General features: G+C 43.2%; 1 protein-coding gene across 3 annotated transcripts in view; it reads right to left on the bottom strand.

Moving 5' to 3' along the window:
- Nucleotides 1–15417, bottom strand: part of LOC111150646 (dynamin 3) — a 527967-nt gene extending 512550 nt beyond the window's left edge. For all 3 annotated transcript variants that reach the window (XM_022508131.1, XM_022508132.1, XM_022508130.1), the window contains exon 1: nucleotides 15257–15417. In XM_022508131.1, the coding sequence (XP_022363839.1) occupies nucleotides 15257–15417 (161 nt within the window). The remainder of the gene's footprint in view (nucleotides 1–15256) is intronic.
- Between the last annotated feature and the right edge of the window lie 8545 nt (nucleotides 15418–23962).

Here is a 23962-nt window from a genome sequence, read left to right as displayed (position 1 = left end):
TAAGAATCATCAGTGACCTTGGCAAGGGCAGTTTCAGTGTACTCATGGGAATGGAAGACACATTTCATTCCTTATCCACAGCTGCAGAAATCACAGGAATTGTGGAAGTGGTAATTATGAGCTCCCAAATCTGGTTGCTTATTAGGAGCACCAGGAGAACTTCTGAAAAATACAGATTATGCTGGGTTAACTCCACACCCACTGAATCAGTCACCATGAGTCAGGCCCAGGAACCTTTATTTTGACAAGTCCCCTTTAGTAAATCTTACACAAAAATCCATATATTTGCCTTGGGAGATGCTGGGATGAACCAGTCTCTCAAGTATATTTAAACTTGTAATTCAAATCTATTTGACTCCCGGGTTCAGACATCAAGAGTTCAGAAAGTAAAGGTTGTAAAGACCAGGAAGGAGCTAAACCAACAGCAGAAGAGGGCAGGGGTTAAATGGGAGAACCCTAAATAGAATTACAGCATTAAGAAAATGGCTAGAGAAGTACAGATGAGAGAAGGGATAACTAAAAATCTAAGGCACCTGGGCTAAGAACATTAGTTTATCAAGCTAAGAGCATCAGTTCATCAAACACAGTCAATTCTATCTCATAAGTGTAGAATATAGATCTCTAGAGGTGCCCGGCCAGCTCAGTCGGTAGAGCGTGCAACTCTCAATCGTGGGGTTGTGAGTTTAAGCCCCACGTTGGATGTAGAGATTACTTAAAAATAAAGTCTTAAATACATACATCTTACTAAAAGCTGTGATCTTTCACTCCCAGTCCTAACCCATCTGAAGTCGGGTCAACAATTTAATTAGTGAAAACTCAATAAAAATTAAGTACCTAAAACCGAACTGTACAAGATGCTGTGGGGAATACCAATAAGGAATTTGCAGTCTGCCTCGGGGACCAAAACCCTATATAAATCAGTCAGAAACCTTGAAGTGCCAAACAACACGGAACCTACCCTAAAGTCATCAAGAGGTCAGAGAAGGCTGCAATCTGGCCTCTGACCTCCGACCTCTGCCTCTGGCCCTATCTCAACTGATCAAATTCTTCCTCTCCAATGCTCATTTCAAACCCTAGCTCTTTCATGAAATCTTTCCTGGACTGTCCAAAGAGATGTGACATTTTCTTTTAAAGATCTAGAACACTCTGTAACTCTAAAGGCCCCCAAATTCTGTCTGAACTTCGTTCCCAGTAACAAACACAGAACTGTTGTCACATGATAGATGCTGTCGTGTTTTCCCTGTATTAACTAATTTAATCCCCACAGCTACTCTATGAGATAGGTTCTGCTATGATCTCATTGTACCGATGAGGCAGCCAGGGCACCAAGAGGGTCAGTGATTTCCGAAGATAAGAGAAGTATGTAAGCGGAAAGGCTGGGATGTGAATGCAGGCGGTCCGGCCCCAGAGACTGCATGTTCCCTAGCTCAACACTTCACTGGTTCTGGAGCGTACTCTACCTGAGTCTACACTAGAGCCTGTTGAGCTTCTTAACTGCCTTTTCATCCCGAGGAAAGCAAATACCTGTCGACAGCCGGAATTCCTTTTGGTCACAAAAGATCGTGCTCTGCCCAGCCATGCTCATTCCTATGTAATCAGAAATGACCACTTTATAACAGAAAAGATGAGAAAAGTGAGAAGAAAACACATTGCAGAAGAGTGGAAAATGAAAGCTACATAGGTAAGATGCTTTGAAAATCACATAGAGGGGCGCCTGGGTGGCTCAGTGGGTTAAGGCCTCTGCCTTCAGCTCAGGTCATGATATCAGGTTCCTGGTATCGAGCCCCGCATCGGGCTCTCTGCTCAGTGGGAAGCCTGTTTCCTCCTCTCCCTCTCTGCCTGCCTCTCTGCCTACTTGTGATCTCTGTCTGTCAAATAAATAAATAAAATCTTTAAAAAAAAAAAAAAAAGAAAAAAGAAAATCACATAGAGACCTGAGAAGCCGGGTGGTAACTGCACGTTCCTGGCAATAGTGACCTGAAAGCTGCGTGTTGGAAAATTCATGTGAGAGCAGCAATATTAGCATGGAATGGATGAGTGAGAAACGGAGGAAATGGGGGAGCACAATGCTGTCAGAGTTCTCCAGATGTAGGGGAGGACCTGGACTAGAATGTTCTGAATAAGGAAATTCCAATATGTATTAGATTTAGGAAGAGGATTTTAGAAATGAAAAAGAAGACTAAATGAGATTTTTTTCGGTGAGTTTTTAGGCTAGTACACCACTGGAAAAAAGGTGGATTGTTAAAGCAGATTTTAAAATCAAGCTGTTATTCCATTTTTTTAAAGATGTTATTTATTTGACACAGAGAGAGAACACAAGCAGGGGGAACAGCAGGCAGAGAGAGAAACAGACTCCCCACCGATCAAGGAGCCCAATGTGGGGCTGGATCCCAGGACCCTGGGATCATGACCTGAGCCGAAGGCAGATGCCCAATGGACTGAGCCACCCAAGTGCCCCCAAGCTGTATTCCGTCTTTTTTTTTTCCCCAAAGAATACAATTTATCACTAAAACAATTTTATTCAGAGCTGCTTCATGGAACTAGCCATTCTGTGAGGGATTCCAGTTTTTTAACATCCACAACTATTTTCTGAAGGCCTGGAAAGGCTGGACCCAGGGAGGTCTTCACCCGTTTATATGTCTGACACTTTTTATCTACTTAGAAATAGTCTATAGAAAACATACATTTTTTTTTTTTTTTTGCCAGTTTGCTCTCTGACACCCAGCAAGCCAAATCATAGACTTTAAGTTATAAAGAAACTTCAAAGGCCTTTTGCTCAATCTGCCTCCCATCTACACCTTGCCAAGGAGCCAGTCAAGTCTTTCATCCCTGGCCTCTACCCTTCTGGTGATGGAAAACTTGCTGCTTCACAGGGAACTCATTCCATTTCTTAACTCTTCTGTTGAGCAGTGTCCCTTGCACTAAGCTTAAACCTGTGTGCCTGTAACTCACCCATTTGCTCTGTGTCTTCCTAGGACATTCAGTCGATCTAATCCCTCCCAGTTAACAGCTCCTCAAATATTTGAAGACAACGTCATGACACCATCAACTACTTTCTAACAAATGCATCACATAAGAATCATTAGCCTGGGGGTCTGGGTGGTTCAGTCGGTTAAGTGTCTGCCTCTGGCTCAGGTCATGATGGAGTCCCGCACCGGGCTCCCCGCTTGGCGGGGTGTCTGCTTTTCCCTCTGCCTGCTGTTCCCCCAGCTTGCGCTCTCTCAACTCACTCGCTTGTTCTCTCTCTGATAAATAAATGAATAAAAGTTTTTAAAAAATCGTTAGCTTGATTACCCTAATAATAACAGCACAGTGCATATCGAGCCTTGTATCCTACTGGGTCACCAAGTTCTCTGAAGGAGCTGTTCAATACGAAGAGCCTCACAGAGCTTCTGGCATATAGTAAACTCTCCAAATATGACCGTAAATGACTCAGTGAATGAGTATATCCATCTGCAAATAGTATTTTCAAACATATTCTTTCTCAACTGTTTTATCATCTACCAGCAACCAAACAAGTTTATTAAATTCTCTCTTCCTCAAAAATCAAATAAATGTCATATGAAGAAAATATAAACCCAGAAATAATCTGGCAGGTATTCAGGTAAATGGAACATCTTAACAAGTAAAAACCACAATGGGGGAGATAATTTTTATCGTATATCCTTTTGAAAGATCTGAGTTTTTAACATATATACCTATTCCTTTTTTTTTCCGATTAAAACATGGTTAATTTAGCAAAATAAAAATAATAAAATTATCTCCATTTTAGGTCACCTAGTGGAATACTATGGTATAGTGGGAATTGTGCCTTCTGTAATAAAAAGATCTGTCTTACCACCCAAGTATAGAATCACCAAATAAATGACTAGAAATAACATCAGATTTAATCTAGTCCAGAGGCATTCAACAACTTTGAGAACAACTGTAGTAAGAAATAAATTTCATATTGCAGCATGATATACACATGCAAGTATATAACTAATACAAAAGTTTCCCAATTATGTGTCGTACTTACCATTACTACTCGGGATGTACTCTGATATTTTTTAAAAGCTGTCACAACCCATTAAACTGATATCATGTCCTGCTAATAAGTCATACCCACGGTCTGAAAAACACGGACCTAGTCCAACACCCATTTAATGAAGAAGAAGGTACAATTCAGCTTGGATAAGTGCCGTGCCCAGAATCGCACTGTTCATTCATACAGCGTTAAATGAAAATGAGAGATGAAATGTAGCTCCTGACTTCATGGAAGCTGCAAAGAGTTGGGCAGACAGACAAGGCAACCAACTGTGCAGTAAGATCCTTGTTTAGGAAGGTTATGAACAAGGACCTGGGGAGGGGCCTCTAAATCAGACAGGAAAAGCTGAGGAAGACTAGCAAGGTGATGGTTATACTGGGCTAACCCCGGTTCTCAGTGCTCTCCCCCATGGTGCCTCAGCTTACCTAAGGCAATCCTTTAACAAACATCCATCTCAAACTAAATAACTCACGAATACTCCTAATTCCCTCAGCAGTTAAGATTTCATCTGTTTTCTTCCTGTCTCCCTACAATATAGTAGACACTCACACTCACACCTAAACTAAGCAAGACTTCCTCTTTCCCATTCCTGCCCTTGTTCTCATAATCCTTCTACCATTTCCCTTCACCAACAACTGAGGGGAAAAAATCCCTGAGGAAACTATAATATTCATCATAGATAAATCAAATGAAGTATCCCCCCTCCATAGTTTCAGATGTTTTTTGTTAGGATTAAGTAAAGAGATCTTGTAAAGTTTCTTAAATTGTATTGAATATTCAGAAAACTTTCAGTCTAGATAAAAGACTTAGACCAGTAGCCATTAAATGGGTTCTAGTACCAATTCCCATGTGAGGAGGGGCGGTTCCCAAACCAACAAACCAACAAGCAATGCTCTGGACACTAGCTAGGTGTCATACAGTTCAACTCAATTCTGATGCCATACCCAGAGGTAGTATCAGATTCCAAAGGTTGAGGGCTCAGTCTCACAAGGTTGTACCCTGACACCTCAAATGTCAGTCTGAATCTCCTTGGGCTCAATTCATTTGCTAGAGTGGCCCATAGGACTTAGAGAAACATTTAACTTACTAAATTACCAGTGTATCATAAAAAGATATAACTCATGAACAACCAGATGGAAGACATGCATAGAGCAAGGTATGGGGAAAGGGCGAGGTGCTTCCATGCCCTCTCCAGGGCATGGAAACTCCCTAAATGTTCATGTGCTCATCAACTCAGGAGCTCTCCGAACCCAGTCCTTTGGGGTTTTATGGAGGCCTCATTGCATAGCCATGACTGATTAAATCATTGGCTATTGGCAACTGATGCAACCTCAACCCAGTCTCTTCTCCCAGGAAATTGGGGGAGAGGACGAAAAATTCCAACCCTGGAATCACAGGGTTAGCTCCACTGACAAGCCACCCCCATCCTTAGGTGGTTTCCAAGTCGCCTCATTAACATAACAAAAAGACACCTTTCTCATTCTCAACACAGGAAATTCCAAGGGTTTTGCGAGCTGTAAGACAGGAACCATGGATGAAGGCCAAAAAATTTGAGAAATATATTTTGGTCATATGAAATAAAATCTTAAAAAAGGATGGAGGTGCCTGGGTTGCTCAGTTGGTTGAGCATCTGACTCTTGATTTTGGCTCAGGTCACGATCTCAGGGTTCTGAGATGAATGAAACCCCACACTGGGCTCCACACTCAGCACAAAGTCTACTTGTCCCTCTCCCTCTGCTCCTTCCTCATCCCTGCCCTACTCAAATAAATAAATAAATAAAAATCTTAAAATAAAAAAAGAAACATATTTTGGTCATATGAATGATCAAATATATATTTTTCTTATAAATCATGATATCACCACCATCATTCACTGAATGCATATTATGGGTCATACACTATACATTATCAGACTTAGAACTCACATGCACATAAAAAAATCAAGTCTGTATTCCTATGCCTATACTGCAGATGTGGAAATTAAGTCCCAAGGAGGTTCAGGGCCTTGCTGAGGAACATGCTACTAACAAAAGTCAGAGGTGGGACTGAAACCTTCAGTGATCAAAGCCTACACTCTATATCCAGGATATGATGAGTCCTTTCAAATATTGGCTTTTTGAGATTGAAGAAAAGAAATACCATAAATAAGATTAGTCACCCATCAAATTACTAATTAAATGGATTTGTCTTTTCCATTCCAAGCCACTGAAACAAGACAATGAGGTCCTACCCACTTCTAATAGGTATGTATGTGTTACTCTTGGGTATATCATGACCTTGAAGCAGTGGGAAATGAAAACGAGACACTGTCATGAAAGAGCGTTGAGGCACCCAGTTTAAATTCTAGAAATAGAGGACTTTCAGCAGGAATGTCAGAGAAAAACAAGATCTAAATCTGTCCTGTATCATTCATTTAATTCATGGATTAAATACATCCTCCTTTTCCTCAACAACTATCTTGCCTTTCTAATCAATTAACATTACGGATATAACACAATATTAAAGCTGATTGAAATTAATTATTAAAATAATTCCTATGATGTCAATGGGCCTCACTCTAAGAATACAAACAAAAAAGCGGGACGCCTGGGTGGTTCAGTTGGTTAAGCCGCTGCCTTCGGCTCAGGTCATGATCCCGGGGTCCTGGGATCGAGTCCCGCATCAGGCTCCTTGCTCGGCAGGGAGCCTGCTTCTCTCGCTGCCTGTGCCTGCTTCTCTGCATGCTTGTGTGTACTCTCTCTCTCTCTCTCTCTCTCTCTGGCAAATAAATAAAAAAAAAATCTTAAAAAAAAAAGAGAAGAATACAAACAAAAAAGTAAAATATGAAACAGGCAAAACTGAAGGGTAAGGATTTGCTACCCAACACTTATCTTTTATTTTACCAAAAAGTTCACCATTTCTTTTTTTTTTTTTAAGATTTTATTTATTTATCTGACAGACAGAGATCACAAGTAGGCAGAGAGGCAGGCAGAGAGAGAGAGGGGGAAGCAGGCTCCCCACTGAGCAGAGAGCCCGATGCAGGGCTCGATCCCAGGACCCTGGGATCATGACCCGAGCCAAAGGCAGAAGCTTTAACCCACTGAGCCACCCAGGCGCCCCAAGTTCACCATTTCTTAAAATAGCAACCTTTCCAGATTTATATTATTTACTTATCCTCAACTTTTCAGAAGCTTTCCTTGGTTTAAGCAAGGTCTATCAGTGACCATCCCGGGCACAACTTTCTAGATACACCCACCTGGTGGGAAAAAATTAATCATGGGTGAAAACATTCACTACTTTATTTAGTCTCTCTCTGGGCCTGTTTCCTGAAAGTCACAAATACAGTAATGCATACTGTCTCAGCCAAATTACCTGGTCTAAGCCTAACCCTGACAAAAATCCTGCTCCTTGTTTCCTTCCTCTATTGTATGGGGGGGAGGAGGGGCAGGAGGACGAAACATCACTGCTGGTCCGCTATCAGGTCAAGTAATGGAGGGAAACATCGCGGAGGAAAGACTGGTCCAGTGGAAAGGAATGGGAAGAGGAGGAGGCGGCGTGAGGATAAGAGGGAGGCACTAAAACAGTAAGAGGAGGAAAAGAAGATGATGACCTGAATGGGGCTCCCAGCTCTGAACGCCAAGTTCCAAACTCAGCTCTGATTCTGTTTTCGACCTTGGGCAAATCTCTTAGTTTCTCTGTATCCTAATGTAGCTCTAGGAAGTTAGCAAAGAAATTAAGACCGAAGAAAGCTTCTCACAGAACCTAGTGAAATGCCCGTCCTTGCTACAGATAAAAAGCGAAGCTGAGCTACCTATGACAAAACAGAAACAAAAGCACCAACTTGGTATTAATAAACCCTCGAATTTGTCAGAATAGTCTTTACCTCAAGAAACGCAAATGAGTGTCAACTGCCTTCCTTTACCTCCCCCACTTCTGAACAGTCACAACAGATTCCACTCTCACGTTTGCCTTCAGAACATTTTCCCTGACATTTTGTCTTCAATTTATTTCACCACTTTAACTAACTGCCTTACTCTTTAAAAAACAAAAACAAACAAACGAACAAACAAAAACCCTCCCCTCCCTTTGGCCTTACCCCACTGGGGGTCCTTATAGAGCCGTTGGCCCAATCCATCCACTCTTGCTTCGCCTTCACTGCACCAGTCATATATTTAATCTCTCCAACCTTTTTTCCCTCCTGCTCTCGTCTCAGGCCGTCTCCAGTGCACAGCATCTCCCTGTGATAAAGCGACAGTCTAAACTCACTGCTTTAGCTGTGCAGTCAGACCCCGAGACACAGGTAACCACCTCCCCACTTGGACACCGATACTTTAGGACTTGCAGCCTTGAGTTGAAATGACACCAGCTGCCCAATGACACTGGAAACTCCCATATTGTCTACTTTCCTCTTATATCCCAATTCAATTTCAGAATTGTGGGTTTTCAAGGGTTTTTTTTTCTTTTTTGTAAAATTAAATTGATACAGTATAAATTGTTTTGTCCCAGTTTGCGTTATACCCAACTGCATTTATTTTACAAAACGACTTGAAGGTTGAGATCTCACACCTTATGTTGTCAGTTCTCTTTTTATACCTACGTCAGTTTCTGGGCATTCACACTTCCTGCTATGGCCTCACCCAGTGTAGTCAGGGCTCCAGAAACACGTGTTCATTGACTTGACTTGCTCGTATTTCTCAAGAGTACCAACAGGACTCATATCCAAGGCTAAATCTCAGCTTGGCCACTTACTAGCCATGTGACCGTCCACAAATGACTCGTCTCTAACCCTGAGTTTCTTCCTCTATCAACACGGGGATGTGAAAACGGACCAAGTAAAGAAAGCATGGAAAGTATACTAACGGTGTCTTTGCTAGTAACTCAGTAAGGCTAAACAAACACAGGCCTCCTTCTTCCTTCCACTTTATAAAAATGTGTTCAGTATTATATAATCCACTGGGATTTTTAAGTTAATGCTAAGGGGCACCTGAGTGGCTCAGTATTAAGCACCTGACTCTTGATTTCAGCTCAGGTCACAGTCTCAAGGTAGTGGTATTCTTTCTCTCCATTTGCCCCTCCCCACCAAAATGTTTTTAATTAATTAATTAATCAATTAACACTGAAAGTCTGAGAAATTACAAAGCAGACCTAGAGGCAGACAAAACTTTGGCCATACAAAAAGACTGGATTATTCTATATAGTACATTAGTTCAGGGCTCTCTTGACTTGGTTCTGGTGATAGAGAAAAAAAAAATCATCTATTTCTTTCAGCTGCTTGTAGTATCCTCAATATCAAATAAATTATAGTAATAAAAAAACATAATTTAATTCCATTTATTAGCCCTAACAAAAGATACTACTACCTAAGACAAACACCTAATATAATAAAGGTATGTTCCACTGGTAGATAACCCAATAGCCTAAACGCTAGCATAATAGCATAGCTAACTATTAAGTTTCCATTCCTCGAAAGTTCTGGATGACTGCCTATACAAATTCAATCTTAAAGAAGTTAATCAAGTTCATTTTTTGATATCTGTCAATCAAAAGTAAATTTCAAAACAGAGATATTCTATCCAGTCCAGTTTACCTAGTTGTATTGCTTCTCAGATACTATTAATAAAAAAGAATTAAGTTGACTGTGGCACTTAAAACCTACCAACTATAAAAAAAAAAAACAAAACCTACCAACTATAAATCTGTGATAACATTAAGTATATTATGTATGTTAATTCAGCAAAAATATCTTTGTAATTTCAGGTTTTAGCAATTCATTGTTGGATGAAAAAAGTTCATGTGTCTGATTTTTTCTTTAAAGAGACTCTTGGGAGGGGCGTCTGGGTGGCTCAGTGGGTTGGACCTCTGCCTTCTGCTGGGGTCATGATCTCAGGGTCCTGGGACAGAGCCCCGTGGCGGGCTCTCTGCTCACCGGGGAGCCTGCTGCCCCCTCTCTCTGCTTGCTGCTCCGCCTGCTTGTGATCTCTCTCTCTCTGTCAAATAAATAAATAAAACTTTAAAAATAATAATAATAATAAAATTAAAAATTTTTTAAAAGAATGGACTCTTGGGTACCACGAGCACAATTTTCAAAAATTATCACAACTTAATTGTTAGCACCCATTTACCTAATAACTTTAACACCTAGAACCCATTTGTTGAAAAATATTCACAAATTCAGATGCTTTGATATTTAAGAAAAATACTTTCCCTCAATACAATCTTATTTCTGAATTTAAAAGTTTTACTAATATGAATGCTTCTGTGCCTAATCTCATTTGCAATTAGAGAACTCTTCCCTCCTCAATTTTTAACTAATTTCCTGATATCAGTCAAAGAACTTAAGAATAGTGTCTATTGGGGCACCTGGGTGGCTCAGTGGGTTAAAGCCTCTGCCTTCGGCTCAGGTCATGATCCCACGGTCCTAGGATCAAGCCCCGAATTGGGCTCTCTGTTCAGCGGGGAGCCTGCTTCCTTTCCTCTCTCTGTTTGCTCTCTGCCTACTTGTGATTTCTGTCTGTCAAATAAATAAACAAAATCTTAGGAAAAAAAAAAAAAGAAATGTTCTCACTCAACATAGTCACTTTAAAAAGAGTCTTTTTAAATCATTAATCACAAAACCTATGCTACTTGTACAAAAATCAAAAGTCTATTTAACATTTAGACTAGAATAAAATGATGTGGAATTTTCTGCTTATATAATTAGCATTGAAAAACTAATTTTTTTAAAGACTATTTATTTATTTGACAGACAGAGATGACAAGTAGGCAGAGAGTCAGGCAGAGAGAGAGGAGGAAGCAGGCTCCCCACTGAGCAGAGAGTCCGATGTGGGGCTCCATCCCATGACCATGGGATCATGACCCCAGCCGAAGGCAGAGGCTTAACCCACTGAGCCACCCACGTACCCCGAAGAACTAATTTTTTTAATTTGATTTTTTTTCAGTGTTCCAAAATTGTTTATGCACCATATCCAGTGCTCCATGCAATATGTGCCCTCCATAATATCCACCACCAGGCTCACCCAACCTACCACCCCACTTCCCCCCAAAATCCACAGTTTGTTTCTCAGAATTCACAGTCTCTCATGTTTCGTCTCCCCCTCCGATTTCCCCCAACTCCCTTCTCCTTTCCATCTCCCAATGTCCTCCGTGTTATTCCTTACATTCCAGAAGTAAGTGAAACCATATGATGATTGACTCTCTCTGCTTTACTTATTTCACTCAGCATAATCTCCTCCAGTCCCGTCCATGTTGATACAAAAGTTGGGTATTCATCCTTTCTGATGGAGGCATAATACTCCATTGTATATATGGACCACATCTTCCTCATCCATTCACCCGCTGAAGGGCATCTTGGTTCTTTCCACAGTTTGGCAACTGTGGCCATTGCTGCTAGGAACATTGGGGTACAGATGGCCCTTCTTTTCCCTACACCTGTATCTTTGGGGTAAATATCCAGTAGTGCAATTGCAGGGTCATAGGGTAACTCTATTTTTAATTTCTTAAGGAATCGCCACAGTGTTTTCCAAAGTGGCTACACCAATCTGCATTCCCATGAATAGTGTATGAGGAAAACTAATGTTTTTAACAATTATATCATCATAAAGCATTTGCACATTAGCAACTAGTACAGTTTTCATTTAATACCTCCATAAGCAAGTTATATGTGCTCTAAACACATACTTAAATAAACAACCCAATTACATGCTACAGCTCCCTTCAAGAATGTCTAATATAGTAAAGAAAAGTATTTATCCTTTAACTAATATTGCTTCTGCCTAAGGGGTTGCCTCAAATCTTCCGTGAAATGAGGCAAGGTAGACATAAATAAATATGAATAATAGTATTAATGTGGCAGCTTCTTGTTCACTGAGGTGGTGACTGATCAAACAAAGAAGCTAAAAGTATTTATCAGAGGTTCGGTAAATCTAAGTATGGTGGGAGCAACATGGTACAAGTGTTTTAGGGTACAGGTATGGAACCTAGACACCCCATGCTTGGATCTATTCCACTGGTTCCACTGGTCTTATCTCAAATTAGATCAGCCATGAGCAAGTTACTCAAACTCTCTAAATCTCGAATTTCTTCTTCCATCATAAGAGTACCTTCCTTTGTGAGGCTTTAAGAGTATTAAATGAGATTACCCACGTATAAGCCCTTAGAATAGTATCAGATGCATAGCAAGCTCTCAATAAATGTTAACCACTATCATCATCCTCTCACTGCACCGTTTAAAAAAAAATTGGATATGAAAGTAGTTGAGTAAATTCAGTTCTTCCACACACAAACCAGACAAATGGGCAGACCCCCAGTCCAGATGATGAACCCCTCTATTCACACCATGGGTCTCAGTTTCTACTCATTCGACCTTACACTGCCTCTCACTGCCAGTCTATACCTCATCTGAACAACCAAAAGAACAATCTGGTTCTTCACACTATATTACATTAATATGTAAATTCATCACTTCAGAAAGAAAATCACAAACAAGCAGTTCATTCATGACTCATTTTATACATAACAATCTCAAACTTGTCACCCCAAAACTGGATTTTACAGCTACAGTTAAATGAAGTAAACACATTCACAACCATTCATTCAGTGGTATCAGGGGGAAAAAAAATCAATATAAACTATCTGAGAGAAGAAAATAGTCCATTAAATATGGATTGTTAAATATTGAGGAAAATGCATCATTATTTTGAAGAGAACAAGCTTAAATGAGAGCAAACACAAGCAATGACCCCTTGTTTTATGACTACATTCAGTAACTGCACAGAAGTCAGAGTCTTAAAATGAAAAAATAGCTACATGTAAAAGAAGAAAGTTTCATCCTTAAAGGAAAGGGCCTTATCTTTACCGCAAAATTTCTGGATAACAAAAAGATAAAAGGTTACAGTGGAATATGAGTAGTTTTTTTTTTCTGCCTAGGACCAATCTCCTTTCAAAATTGAGAACTCTTTTTTCCCTAAGGTTGGTCTATAATTAGAAATTAGATTCCTCAATAATTCAATGACTGAAACCTTTATTAAAGTCAAATGACCTTTTTAATTAATTTTTTTCCTAATATATAAGCTCTGCTAGGCAAGTGTCATCTCTACAGATAATAAAGCCTTTATATATTTATTAAATGAGAATTTCTCTCTATGTGAATTTCCCTCTATGTTCATCCTTTGATTTGATATTTTAACACTAATTAATTATTGGTAAAACTTTTTAATAAAGTATAACAAAGAACTAATGTGTTTTGCTAAATGCTCTGATTTGTATAATGCTTATAATATCTGTATTTTTCATTTTATCATGAAAAATATTTAAGCTAAAATAATTTACTCTTCCATTCTCTTTTCCTGAAATTCTCATTTTAAAAGACTATAGCTAGTGAGGGGAAATGTATACAATTTTATTATAGTATTAAGAAGTGTGTCAGGACAGAATTAAGATACATGCCTAAAACTGACATTAGGTTCAAAAGCTCTTGACATAAACAATGTATTTATAATACAGGCCCACCCACGTAAATATATTAAGGATGCATAAAAATATGGTAATCGCATTTGAATTACTCACTATTTTAATCTTTAAGTATTTGTTTTAAAAACAAAAGTAGTTAAATGACTATTAAGGTACCATGCTAAATGTCCTGGAGTTTGAAAATTCAAAAATCCATTGTCCTCAAACCTCACTTTCCCTAAGGATGCCACTTTAAACTTAGTGAATTTCATTGCCAATAAATCCAAAAACACAAAACCCTTAATTAAGTATATGACTCCCTATGTATATGTTTGAAATCCCATTCACCCATCACTCCACCATTAGTCTAAGATGACGTATGCAGAATGTTTTACCATCACTTTTCTCATCACTCAAAATGGTAAAACCAAAGTGAAGGATTAAGAGACTTACGCAGAGAGAGCAGCCAATGGTCAGCAATTTTACTTTTTCATTAGGATTCTAAGCTTTCTAGCTCATACAAGGAGAAAAAGAAGAGTATCATCGGGCAGACAGAGCATCAGCTGAGAGGGGGAAACATGCACTTTACAGACACTGGGAGATGTGGGAATATCGGAATTTTGCACACCACCAAACACTAACAAAAAGAGAGAAAAAGGAACAGGAACGTTCTGGATGTAAAACCACTTAACCAGCCAAAGAAGAAGAGTAAAGCACAGTCGTGGGCCGTCGCCACTCCGGCCCACGGTCTCGGTGCTGCCCCTTCCACCTGGTTTGCTTCGGGAGGCAGATTTCAGCTCTCGTAACGCTTCCAAACGGGTTTTTCTTGGCAAATGTCTGCACTCCTCGGGCGAGGCCGTTAAGGTAACTTAATCCCTCGCGAGAAATGCTGATTCCCAATTCAAAAATCAATCCTTTAGCTTTTTCTGGGTCGAGGGTCGCGACGAAAGCCGCAACGGTCGCTCGGATTCAGCATTTGGTCTCGAAGACCCGCCGGACGGAGCAGCGCGCAGGGACCACAGACGCTGGGGGAGGGGCGCGGGGAGCGCGCGGGGGGACGCGGGTCCGCTCCGAGACGATGCGGGAATGACATGGCATCTGGGCAGCGCGAGTGCTCGCTCGTCCCCTCGGTCCGCGGCCAGAAGCCCGGGAGGGAGTAGGTGCCGCCGCGGACACCGCGGCTATTCTGCGACTCTCGGGGAGAACGTGGGGCAGCGCGGCCGGGGAAGCCTCCGCACAACAAACGGCTTCTTTCTCCGCGCACCCCGCCTCCCCGGCCAGCGGCAGGGACGACTGTCTTCGCACAGCGGCCGGCTGAGCGGGGCCGAGAGCGGGGCTGAGGGCGACGAAGACAGCAGCTCCCCGGGGGCGGGGGGTCGAGCCCCAGAGGCTGGCGGAGAGCCGCGGGGAGGCTGACAGGAAAGGAGGGGTGCGGCGCCGGGAGAACGGGAGAGACGGGGACCGGGGCGCTCCCGGGCGCGCGACGCATCCCGGCTGCCCGAGGCGGGCGCGCCGGGCGGGGGAAGCGGCTCCCGGGCGGACCCCTCCCCTGGCTCCCCGACCGGAGGACGCGGAGGAAATGGCTTTGTATCGCAGGATGAAAGACAGACAGGAGGGCCAGCCGCCGCGGGGGGGACGGAGGATGCCCGGAGCCGGGACGACCCCGCCCGCCCCGCGGACGCCGCCGCTCGGCCCTCGTTCCGCCTGCGCCGCGGCTCGGCTCTCAGGCTCCCGCCGCCCCGGCGCGCTCCGGCGGCCCCGAGCGGGGTCGCCAGCCCCGCCCCCCGCGCCCCGCGCGCTCACCTGCCCACGAAGTTCTCGAGCACCGAGCTCTTGCCCGCGCTCTGGCCGCCCACCACGGCGATCTGCGGCAGCTCCAGCAGGCAGCTCTGCCCCAGCGCCGAGAAGGCGTCCTGCAGCCGGTTCACCAGCGGGATCAGCTCCTCCATCTCCCGGTTCCCCATCCTGCCAGCGCCGCCGGCCGCCCGCCGGTCCCCGCTCTCCTCTGCGACCTGGCGGGGGAGCTGGGGCCGCGCCGCGCGAGCCGCCCCTGCCGCGCCGGGTGCTGCCAGCCGGTTGCAGCGCCGACGTCGGACCCCGCCGCGCGCCCGCCGCTGGGCTCTGACAGCTCACGGCCCGCAGCGCGCCTGCGCGGGCGGGAGGGGCGTGGCCTGGCGGCTCGGCCGCCCCATCCGCGCCCCGCCCGGCGGCGATTCGGCGGGAGGCTTCGGGCAGGACCCCGCGGCCGCGCGCGCACGCACTGCCTCCCAGCTGTGGCCAGATGCACGACCTGCGTCTCTGGACCCCGAGCTCGGAGGCGCGGGTACGGCACTCGGTCGGGGGATCGGCATCGGCTACGAAGCCCTGCGGGTAACCGCTCAGCCCCGTCAGCAGCGGTAGCGCCAGCACCTCTGTCGCCGCCAGAGTCACTTCCCAAGAGCAAGTCCCGTGTGCGCACGCCCCACTTCAGAGCCCCGCTCCCCTCAGAGCGGCCGGCCTGCGGAGTCCGAGTCCTCGCCTCCGACGTCCACTTCGGGACCTCCGCGGTCGGACCCTGCCGGATCGCTCGACCTCACCGACCCCACCTCCCAGCCCGACGAAGCAGAAACGTCAGCCCGTCGTGCCCGCCCCGCAGCGCTCCCTCTCTGCGGACCCCCGCGACTCCTCCGGCCTTTCTCCCGCCCCTCCGTCCCGGGGGCTACCGGAGAGCGAGCGCTCTGCACACGTTCGGTCAAACCGAGCGCGCCGACACGGGCCTGCGCGGCGGGTCTGCGCCGCCGACGGAGACACAAAGACAAGCGGCTGTGCTCGCTCGGCCTCCGGAGACGGCTCCTCTTCACGAGTAAACACACGTGCTCTCCGGGACCGAATTCGTGGGCCTTTTCCTGTCTCGCACCTCAGACTCTACCTGAGGATTCTGCCTTGGCTTTCATTCCGCGTACTGCCCGGCGACCGCAGGAATCGAAACGCTGGCCCACCTCCCTCCCTTTTACCACAGACTGAACTCCCGCTGGTCCTGGACCTCACTACCCGAATGTCCCACAAGGACCTCTGACGTAACTGACTCAAAACTGAACTCATCTTTTCTAATCTCAGCACTTAATGCTATAAATTTCCCTTTAGCCCTAAAAAGACTTGTGTAAAAAATGCCCAAATGACCAAAACACTAAGAAGAACCTAAATGTCCATCAAAAGGTGAACGAATGACCAAGTAGGACCTAGTAGGTCATACTTCTAAGCAACAAAAAGGAGTGAGCGTCTGATAGAGCAATAACGTAGTTTCAACTTCAGAGAATTATGTTGAATGAAAGACCCCAAGGAGGACATATTGTATGCTTCCATTTATACGAAGTTGTGCAATAGGCAAAATTATCTATGTTGATAGAAATCAGACCACTGGTCGCCTTTGAGGTGTAGGGATTGACTGCGAGATGCACCAGAGATCTTTGCAAAGTGAGGGAAATGTTCTTGATTTGGATATGAGTAGACATTGGTGGACTCATCAACTTAAACATTTAAGATCTCTGCATTTCACTGTAAATTGTATCTCAACTTTTTTAAAAAGCAAAAGAGAAAGACAAAGCTGACTGCATCACCTCCTCCCCTGAAGAGCATCCCTCATAGGCGATCTGCGCAACATGCCTTCTCCAGGAATCCCCCCTCCATCCACCACATGGTTGTAGCCCAAGTAGTCATGAAGATAGACGGGCATGAAGAGCAACTAACTGTGTCCTCCGGGTGCTTCCTACCTCAGCAAGAGGCCTGCCCAGTCCCAACCCAGACTCTGGACTTCATGCTACCCCTTTGCACTCTCTCTCAACCTCATTCCCCATATCAAGTTGGATCCCAAATTATGCCCATTCTACCTCCCTAGAGCCCACCTCATCCCCTTCATCTTTGCTACCGGTGCCTCATTTATAACTATCATTTGTCAACTATCTTCTTAGTATTTCCCATATATATATGTGCCCTGAATAGATTGTCATTACTGCATTTGGCACATTGCATTGAATCTCTGATTTACATGTCTCTTTCTTCCACTAACGTGATAGTGGAATAGGCAGATAGGCAGAATAATGTCCCCCTACCAAGGATGTGCACGTTTAAATATCCAGAAACTGTGAATATGTTACCTGTTGTGGCAAATGGAACTTTGCAGATGTGATTAAACTAAGGACCTTGTGATGGGGAGAATATGCTGGACTATCCCGATGGGTCCAGACTAATCACATGGATCCTAAAGAAGAGAGAGCCTTACCTGGCTGTTTCAGAGGGAGATGTGACTATGGAAGAATGGTCACAGAGACACAACTTTGCTGCCTTTAAGATGGAAGGGGGGCGGGGCAGAAGCCAAGAGATGTTGACCACCTCTAGAAGCTGGAAAAGTCAGGGAAACAGATTCTCCCTAGAGCCTCTAAAAGGAACACAGCTCTGTTGACACCTTGATTTTAGCTCAGTGAGATCTGTGTCAAACTTCTAACCTACAGAGCTGTAAGATAATAAATTTGTGTTGTTTTAAGCCACTAAGTTTGTGCTAATCCATTACAACAGCCACAGAAAGCCAGTACAACTAATGATACATTCCTTGAGGGCAAGATCCATCTTTCTGATTCTCAGTGCCTAGCACCTAAGAACACCATAGTCAACGGGGGATAGACAGAAACAAATTATCACAGCACAAGGTAGCACGTGTTCCGTCCCAACAGTGATATGGACTGACCTGTGTCTCCTCAAAATTCATATGCTGAAGTCCTCGGTGTGGCTGTATTTAGAGTAAGGTTAAATGAGGTCATAAGGCTGGAGCACTGATCTAGCAGGACTAAGGTCCTTACAAAGCTTGGTCTATCTCTGCCATGCAGGGACACAGTGAGAAGCAGGCCATCTGCAAACCAGGAACAGAGTCCTTACCGGGAACCAAATCAGTCAGCACCTTAATGTCAGACTTCCCAGCCTCCCAAATTCTGAGGAAATAAGCTTCTGTTGTTTAAGCCACCCCGTCTACATGTCATTACGGCACTCTGAGCAGACTCAGACATCACATTCATTTAAAGGGAAAAGGGGAAAACAAGATGGGAATCAGGGAACTACAATTCCATCTGGGGAGGTCTTGAGATGTCCGGCACTCTGCTCTGTGCTGTGAGGAACACAAAAAACTCAGAAGCCCTTGCCCTGAGTATCTCACATTCTAATGTAAAAGACAATGTTACGGGGCGCCTGGGTGGCTCAGCGGGTTAAAGCCTCTGCCTTCGGCTCGGGTCATGATCCCAGGGTCCTGGGATCGAGCCCCGCATCGGGCTCTCTGCTCCGCAGGGAGTCTGCTTCCTCCTCTCTCTCTGCCTGCCTCTCTGCCTACTTGTGATTTCTGTCTGTCAAATAAATAAATAAAATCTTAAAAAAAAAAAGACAATGTTACCATGCATTAGACAGAGAATGTATAATCATTACGGAAATTTGTATTCCATGTGCACTGAAGCCAAGCATGTCATCTCTACTCTCTAGAACTTCCTTCAAATCAGTCCCACCCACCCACTTCAAGAAACCAACCTGAACTACTTTTGTTCATTGGTTTCCCTCTTTACTTCCCATTTCCAGAGTCAGTTCTGCAATAACATGGAACCAGGCGAAATTTAATACTCACACTTAACATGCTTTTTGCATAAATTAATCTAAATAAAACAAATAGCCAAGAAAAGGAAAACTCCGAGGGGAAAATCTTAGGGGGAATTTTTGACACAAAGACAACCTACACCTTTGAGGGTGGGTGTGAAGCAGCAAAGGGGAGCCGGTCAGCCGCCCCTGCTTCCAGACTGCATGACGTGATCACCTCAGCCCTGCTCCAGCACCACGTGACGAATGCAAACGCCTGCTCTCTATCGCAGTTGTTTCCTCACCTCGGGAGAGAAGATTCTTAAAGGTTAATAGCCATTTTCGGGTGTGGCTCTCTATCTAAGAAGTTAACTTTTTATGAACCCATCCGAACTGTTATTGAAATGAGTATTTTCCTTCAGGGTCATTTTGAGAAGCAACAAGCCTATTGCAGTAATGCTGCATTTCATACAGTATCATGGAACACCTCCTTTGAAATTAATAAGCCTTATCGAAAAACTCAGATTCAGTTTTCCACAGTCTCACATCATTTCAGATGAACGGAATGTTATCTATGTTGATTTCCTGCCACATTCATAGGACTTAGTACCAAATAACTTTTGGTTAATTCTAAGAATTAAATGTATATGTTTAAATATCCATATCTTAAATAGACATATATTTTTAAAATATGCTACAGGCTGGAAGCAAACTCTAAGGAGTTAGAAAGTCTTGAGGAGGGAAAACATCTCTGGAAAAATATTTAACCTGTCGAAAAAGAGCACACACTTGAATATATGATTTAGGAATTCACGGTTTAAAAAAAAAAGTCACATTTCTGCAGACCCACATCTCATATATCTCCCACAGTGCCTAGCTCAGTAATCAATAAATATTTATGAAGCATCTGAACCCAAACTTTAAACATTTGTCATGTCAATCTTTGTGAGTGCTGCTGGGTAAATTATAGTATTACTCTGTGTACAATTTAGGACCTATTCAAGCCCTACAGTTCTTTCTCCAAAGGTTATTACTTGGACGGATTTTAGATCTTACTGCCGATCAGTTTATCTGCAGGCATCTTTTGAGTTTCTGTGAAAGCCAGTGAACGTCCAGTATAGACACACAGACTTCCAATACCATAGCCATGCTCGTTGGCACTTACGTCTCTCGGGGCTTCTCTCCTTCAGCCAAGAGCAGGGGTCAGAAAGCAAAGACTCCTTGGGTGCCTGGGTGGCTCAGTTGGGTAAGTGTTTGCCTCTGGCTCAGGTCATGATCCTGGAGTCCTTGGATCAAGTCCCACATTGGGCTCCCAGCTATGCAGGGAGAAGAAGACTCCCTCTGATCTTCTCCCCTCTCATTCTCTCTCTCTCAAATAAATAAGTAAAATATTTAAAAAAGAAAGAAAGAAAGAAAGAAAGAAAGAAAGAAAGAAAGAAAGAAAGAAAGAAAGAAAGAAAATAAAGACTCCCAATTTTATTGCTCATATTTTTCCTTACCTGTCATCAGGGAGCAAAATAACGCTGGAAGAACCACTCGGGTCTCCTACCCTTACTACTTCTGTCAGTCTGAGGTCTGACAGATGGAATCTCACCAGTAGTCCCATGGAAGCATGGCTGTACCGACACACCTACAGGGCAGATAATACTGATCCGTAAGCTTAAGGTATTAAAACAGAAGGGATAGGAAGCACTCTCTACAGCACTCAAGTCTGATTTAGTAGCCAGTTTGTGTCTCCTTCTATCAAGCAGGTATAGTTGGGTTCTGCTGTAAGCGAAAGCCACATGTACCAAAGTCGAACAGAAGTCACAGAGGACTCCTTTTAAAAGGAGGGCCCCCCAGTGCTTTTTAATTCTCCTTGGTTAAATTATGACTCTTATACAGATAGAGATAAACAGGGATAATCATATATTAATTGCATATTATATATAAAATTATATCCTCATTAATGATATAATAACATTTTTTGTATATAGCCAAGCTATAATGGCCATTTAAAATATGCTTATGAAGATTTTTCACTGACACAGAGCAATGCTATGAATAAAATATTAAATGAAAAATGCAGGATATAAAATTTTTTATATAGTATTATCGTACCTGCATGATGGACTGTCTAGGGGAAAGAGCTAGAAAGAAAAGTACCCAAAAATTTAATGTTAGCTTCATGAGAAAGTATGGAAAATTTTTATTGTCCTCTTCCATTTTTTTCTCAAATTTTCTACAATTCATATGTATTACTCTTACAATTTAAAACTGAATAAAAATGCCATTTGACTGAACCATATAATTGGTTTCCATAGCCACCAGCTTGTCAACAACGAAAGTGTTGTGTACTATATGGTGAAAATAACATGGCAAATAGAAGGGGGAGAGTCCACGAGTTCCTTGACCCCCAAGCCTTTGCCATCCAACTGGCAGCTAATAACTGGCAAGTGATCACTAAGACTTTAAACATTTCTTTCTGACTCAGACAGCAGAAATGTTACAAGCCCAGGCCCCTACAGTCACCGGGATTATCATCAGCCAAGTACACCAACCTGTAGATTAACCAAAACTACAGCAAAGTAGGTACGGAGCTGCATTTTGTTTGCTTAAAGCAATGCCATAATCTCTGGCATCAATAAGCCAGACGTCAAAGATTGCATCCCATATGAACACGTTTCTACGACACTCTAGAGAAAGCAGAACTAATCTGTGATGACAGAAAGCAGTGTGGGGCTGAGGGTGGGGACAGGGCATTCACAGCAATGGGGCATGTGGAGTCCCCATCTTGACTCTGCTGGGATTGTGTGGTTGTGTATGTTTGCCAAAACTCACTGAACTGTAAATGTAAAGTGGTGCATTTTGTTTTATGTCGATTATACTGCAATAAAAATAATCTGTGACGTTTATGACACACATCTGTATGATGTGGGACGGTAACACAGAGTGTGATAGGCTCGGTCTGGGGATATCCTTAGTAAGGGACAGCCATAATCATGCTGTGTTTTAAGAGGACAAAATATACAAACTCTCCAAGAAGCTTGCAATGATGACTCCAAAATTTTGCCAATAGAGACTTACTGTGTTGGGATCCCTCAGTTTTATACTGACAGGAAAACGTCACTTAGAGCAGGGAAAGAAACACTTTATCATTAAAAACTATCTCTTAGGGGGCACCTGGGTGGCTCAGTAGGTTGGCCTCTGCCTTCAGCACCTCCTTTCAGCTGGTCCCGGGGTCCTGGGATCGAGGCCCATGTCAAGCCCCATGTCATGTCCGGCTCCCAGCTCAGCGGGGAGCCTGCTTCTCCCTCACCTCCCCACTCCTGCTCTCTGTCACTATTTCTGCCTTTCTCTCTCTCTCTCTCAAATAAATAAATGAAATCTAAAAAAAAAAAAAAAAAAAAAAGCCAACTATCTCTTAGAGAAAATTATATCCCAGCAATGTCAGCTCATGAAGGGGGTGTGGGACAAGAGTGGAAGGAGTCCCCTAATCACTCCAGAGTGAGAGTGTCCTAGGACAAATTTCCCCATTTCACGTGGTCTCCTCTCTTTCATTTTATAGGAGAAGCATAAACGTTGGAGAAGTTCATCCCCTGTGCATACCTGTGAGGCCCAGTTGAACTCCAGTTCCCTCCCTCTTGGAGGTGATGAACAACATGAACAACAATGAACAACACTGACAGCTTTTAACTATATTTTTTAAACCATATATATATATATTTTTTTTTTAAAGATTTTATTTATTTGACAGACAGAGATCACAAGTAGGCAGAGAAACAGGCAGAGAGAGAGGGAGAAGCAGGCTCCCTACCCCCCCGAGCAGAGAGCCCGATGTGGGGGCCTGATCCCAGGACCCTGAGATCATGACCTGAGCTGAAGGCAGCGGCCCAATCCACTGAGCCACCCAGGCGCCCCTCACTGACAGCTTTTGATACTGCTTTACACCCACAGAGTATTTTCATGTCACAGCTTCCTTTAAAGTAGCAGCTAACAGAAAGCAATAGAATTCCCCTTTCACAATTAAGAAAACTGAGACAAATCAAAGAGGTTAGGTGACTTGACCAGTGTCACATGGGCAAAACTACTAGAGATGCTCCCTGATCTGCTTCAGTGTGCCATACTTGGATTATCCCTATAAGATAACCTGAAAACTTGTGATACCTAGTACCTATATTGGCCAAACCTAGAAGGAGACTGAAAAATACACAGTAAATTACTGTCTTTTATCTTTACGTAAATCATTTCAGTTGTCGTGACCTAGAGTCAGCAGATTGGGGTTCAAGTTCCTACTGGCTGTGTGATTCACTTTCCTAGCCCTTAATTTCATCTGTAAAATGGGACTATTAATGTCTATTCTTCCTAATTCATAGAACTATTGTGAAATCAAATAAATAAGGAACATTAAAATATTCCATAAACTGCAGGGCAACAAATGACTATTAAATGTTTTATTTATAATTATCCAAATCTAACCAGGAATTGTAAATATAATTTATTAATTACCAAAGGGTTTTCTTGATTAACTATAATTTTTATATGATTTGTGTGATAAATATGTGAAAAAATACCTTCAAGTATCCTACTATTCATGTATCTCATCAATTTTAGGATTCCTTCATCTGGGAAATTAGAATTGGGGAAGAGTTCACTCTTAGGCAGAACCCAGAAATAACTGGACAGAAAGTGTAGTTGAAAGTAACAGTTCACTAGGAATCAAGCATGACAAAGTCATAGAAAGCAAGATACATTTTTCACAAATAAGCACAAGCAAGAACATCCAGAAAGCAATGAATAAAGAAGAGGCCAAAATGGGTTGAGATTGACTTCGACAGAGAAATTACAATTAAGCTTAATTTCTTTACAACTTGTGTTTTCTCTGTGTGCAGTCTGAAAAGAATTTAGAATAGAATCAAGGTAGCCGATGACACAAGTATCGTT

Source organism: Enhydra lutris, unplaced genomic scaffold (genome assembly GCF_002288905.1).
Source record: "Enhydra lutris kenyoni isolate GAN:26980312 unplaced genomic scaffold, ASM228890v2 scaffoldscaffold24, whole genome shotgun sequence".
NCBI lineage: Eukaryota > Metazoa > Chordata > Mammalia > Carnivora > Mustelidae > Enhydra > Enhydra lutris.
This window is presented reverse-complemented; position numbering and strand designations above follow the sequence as displayed.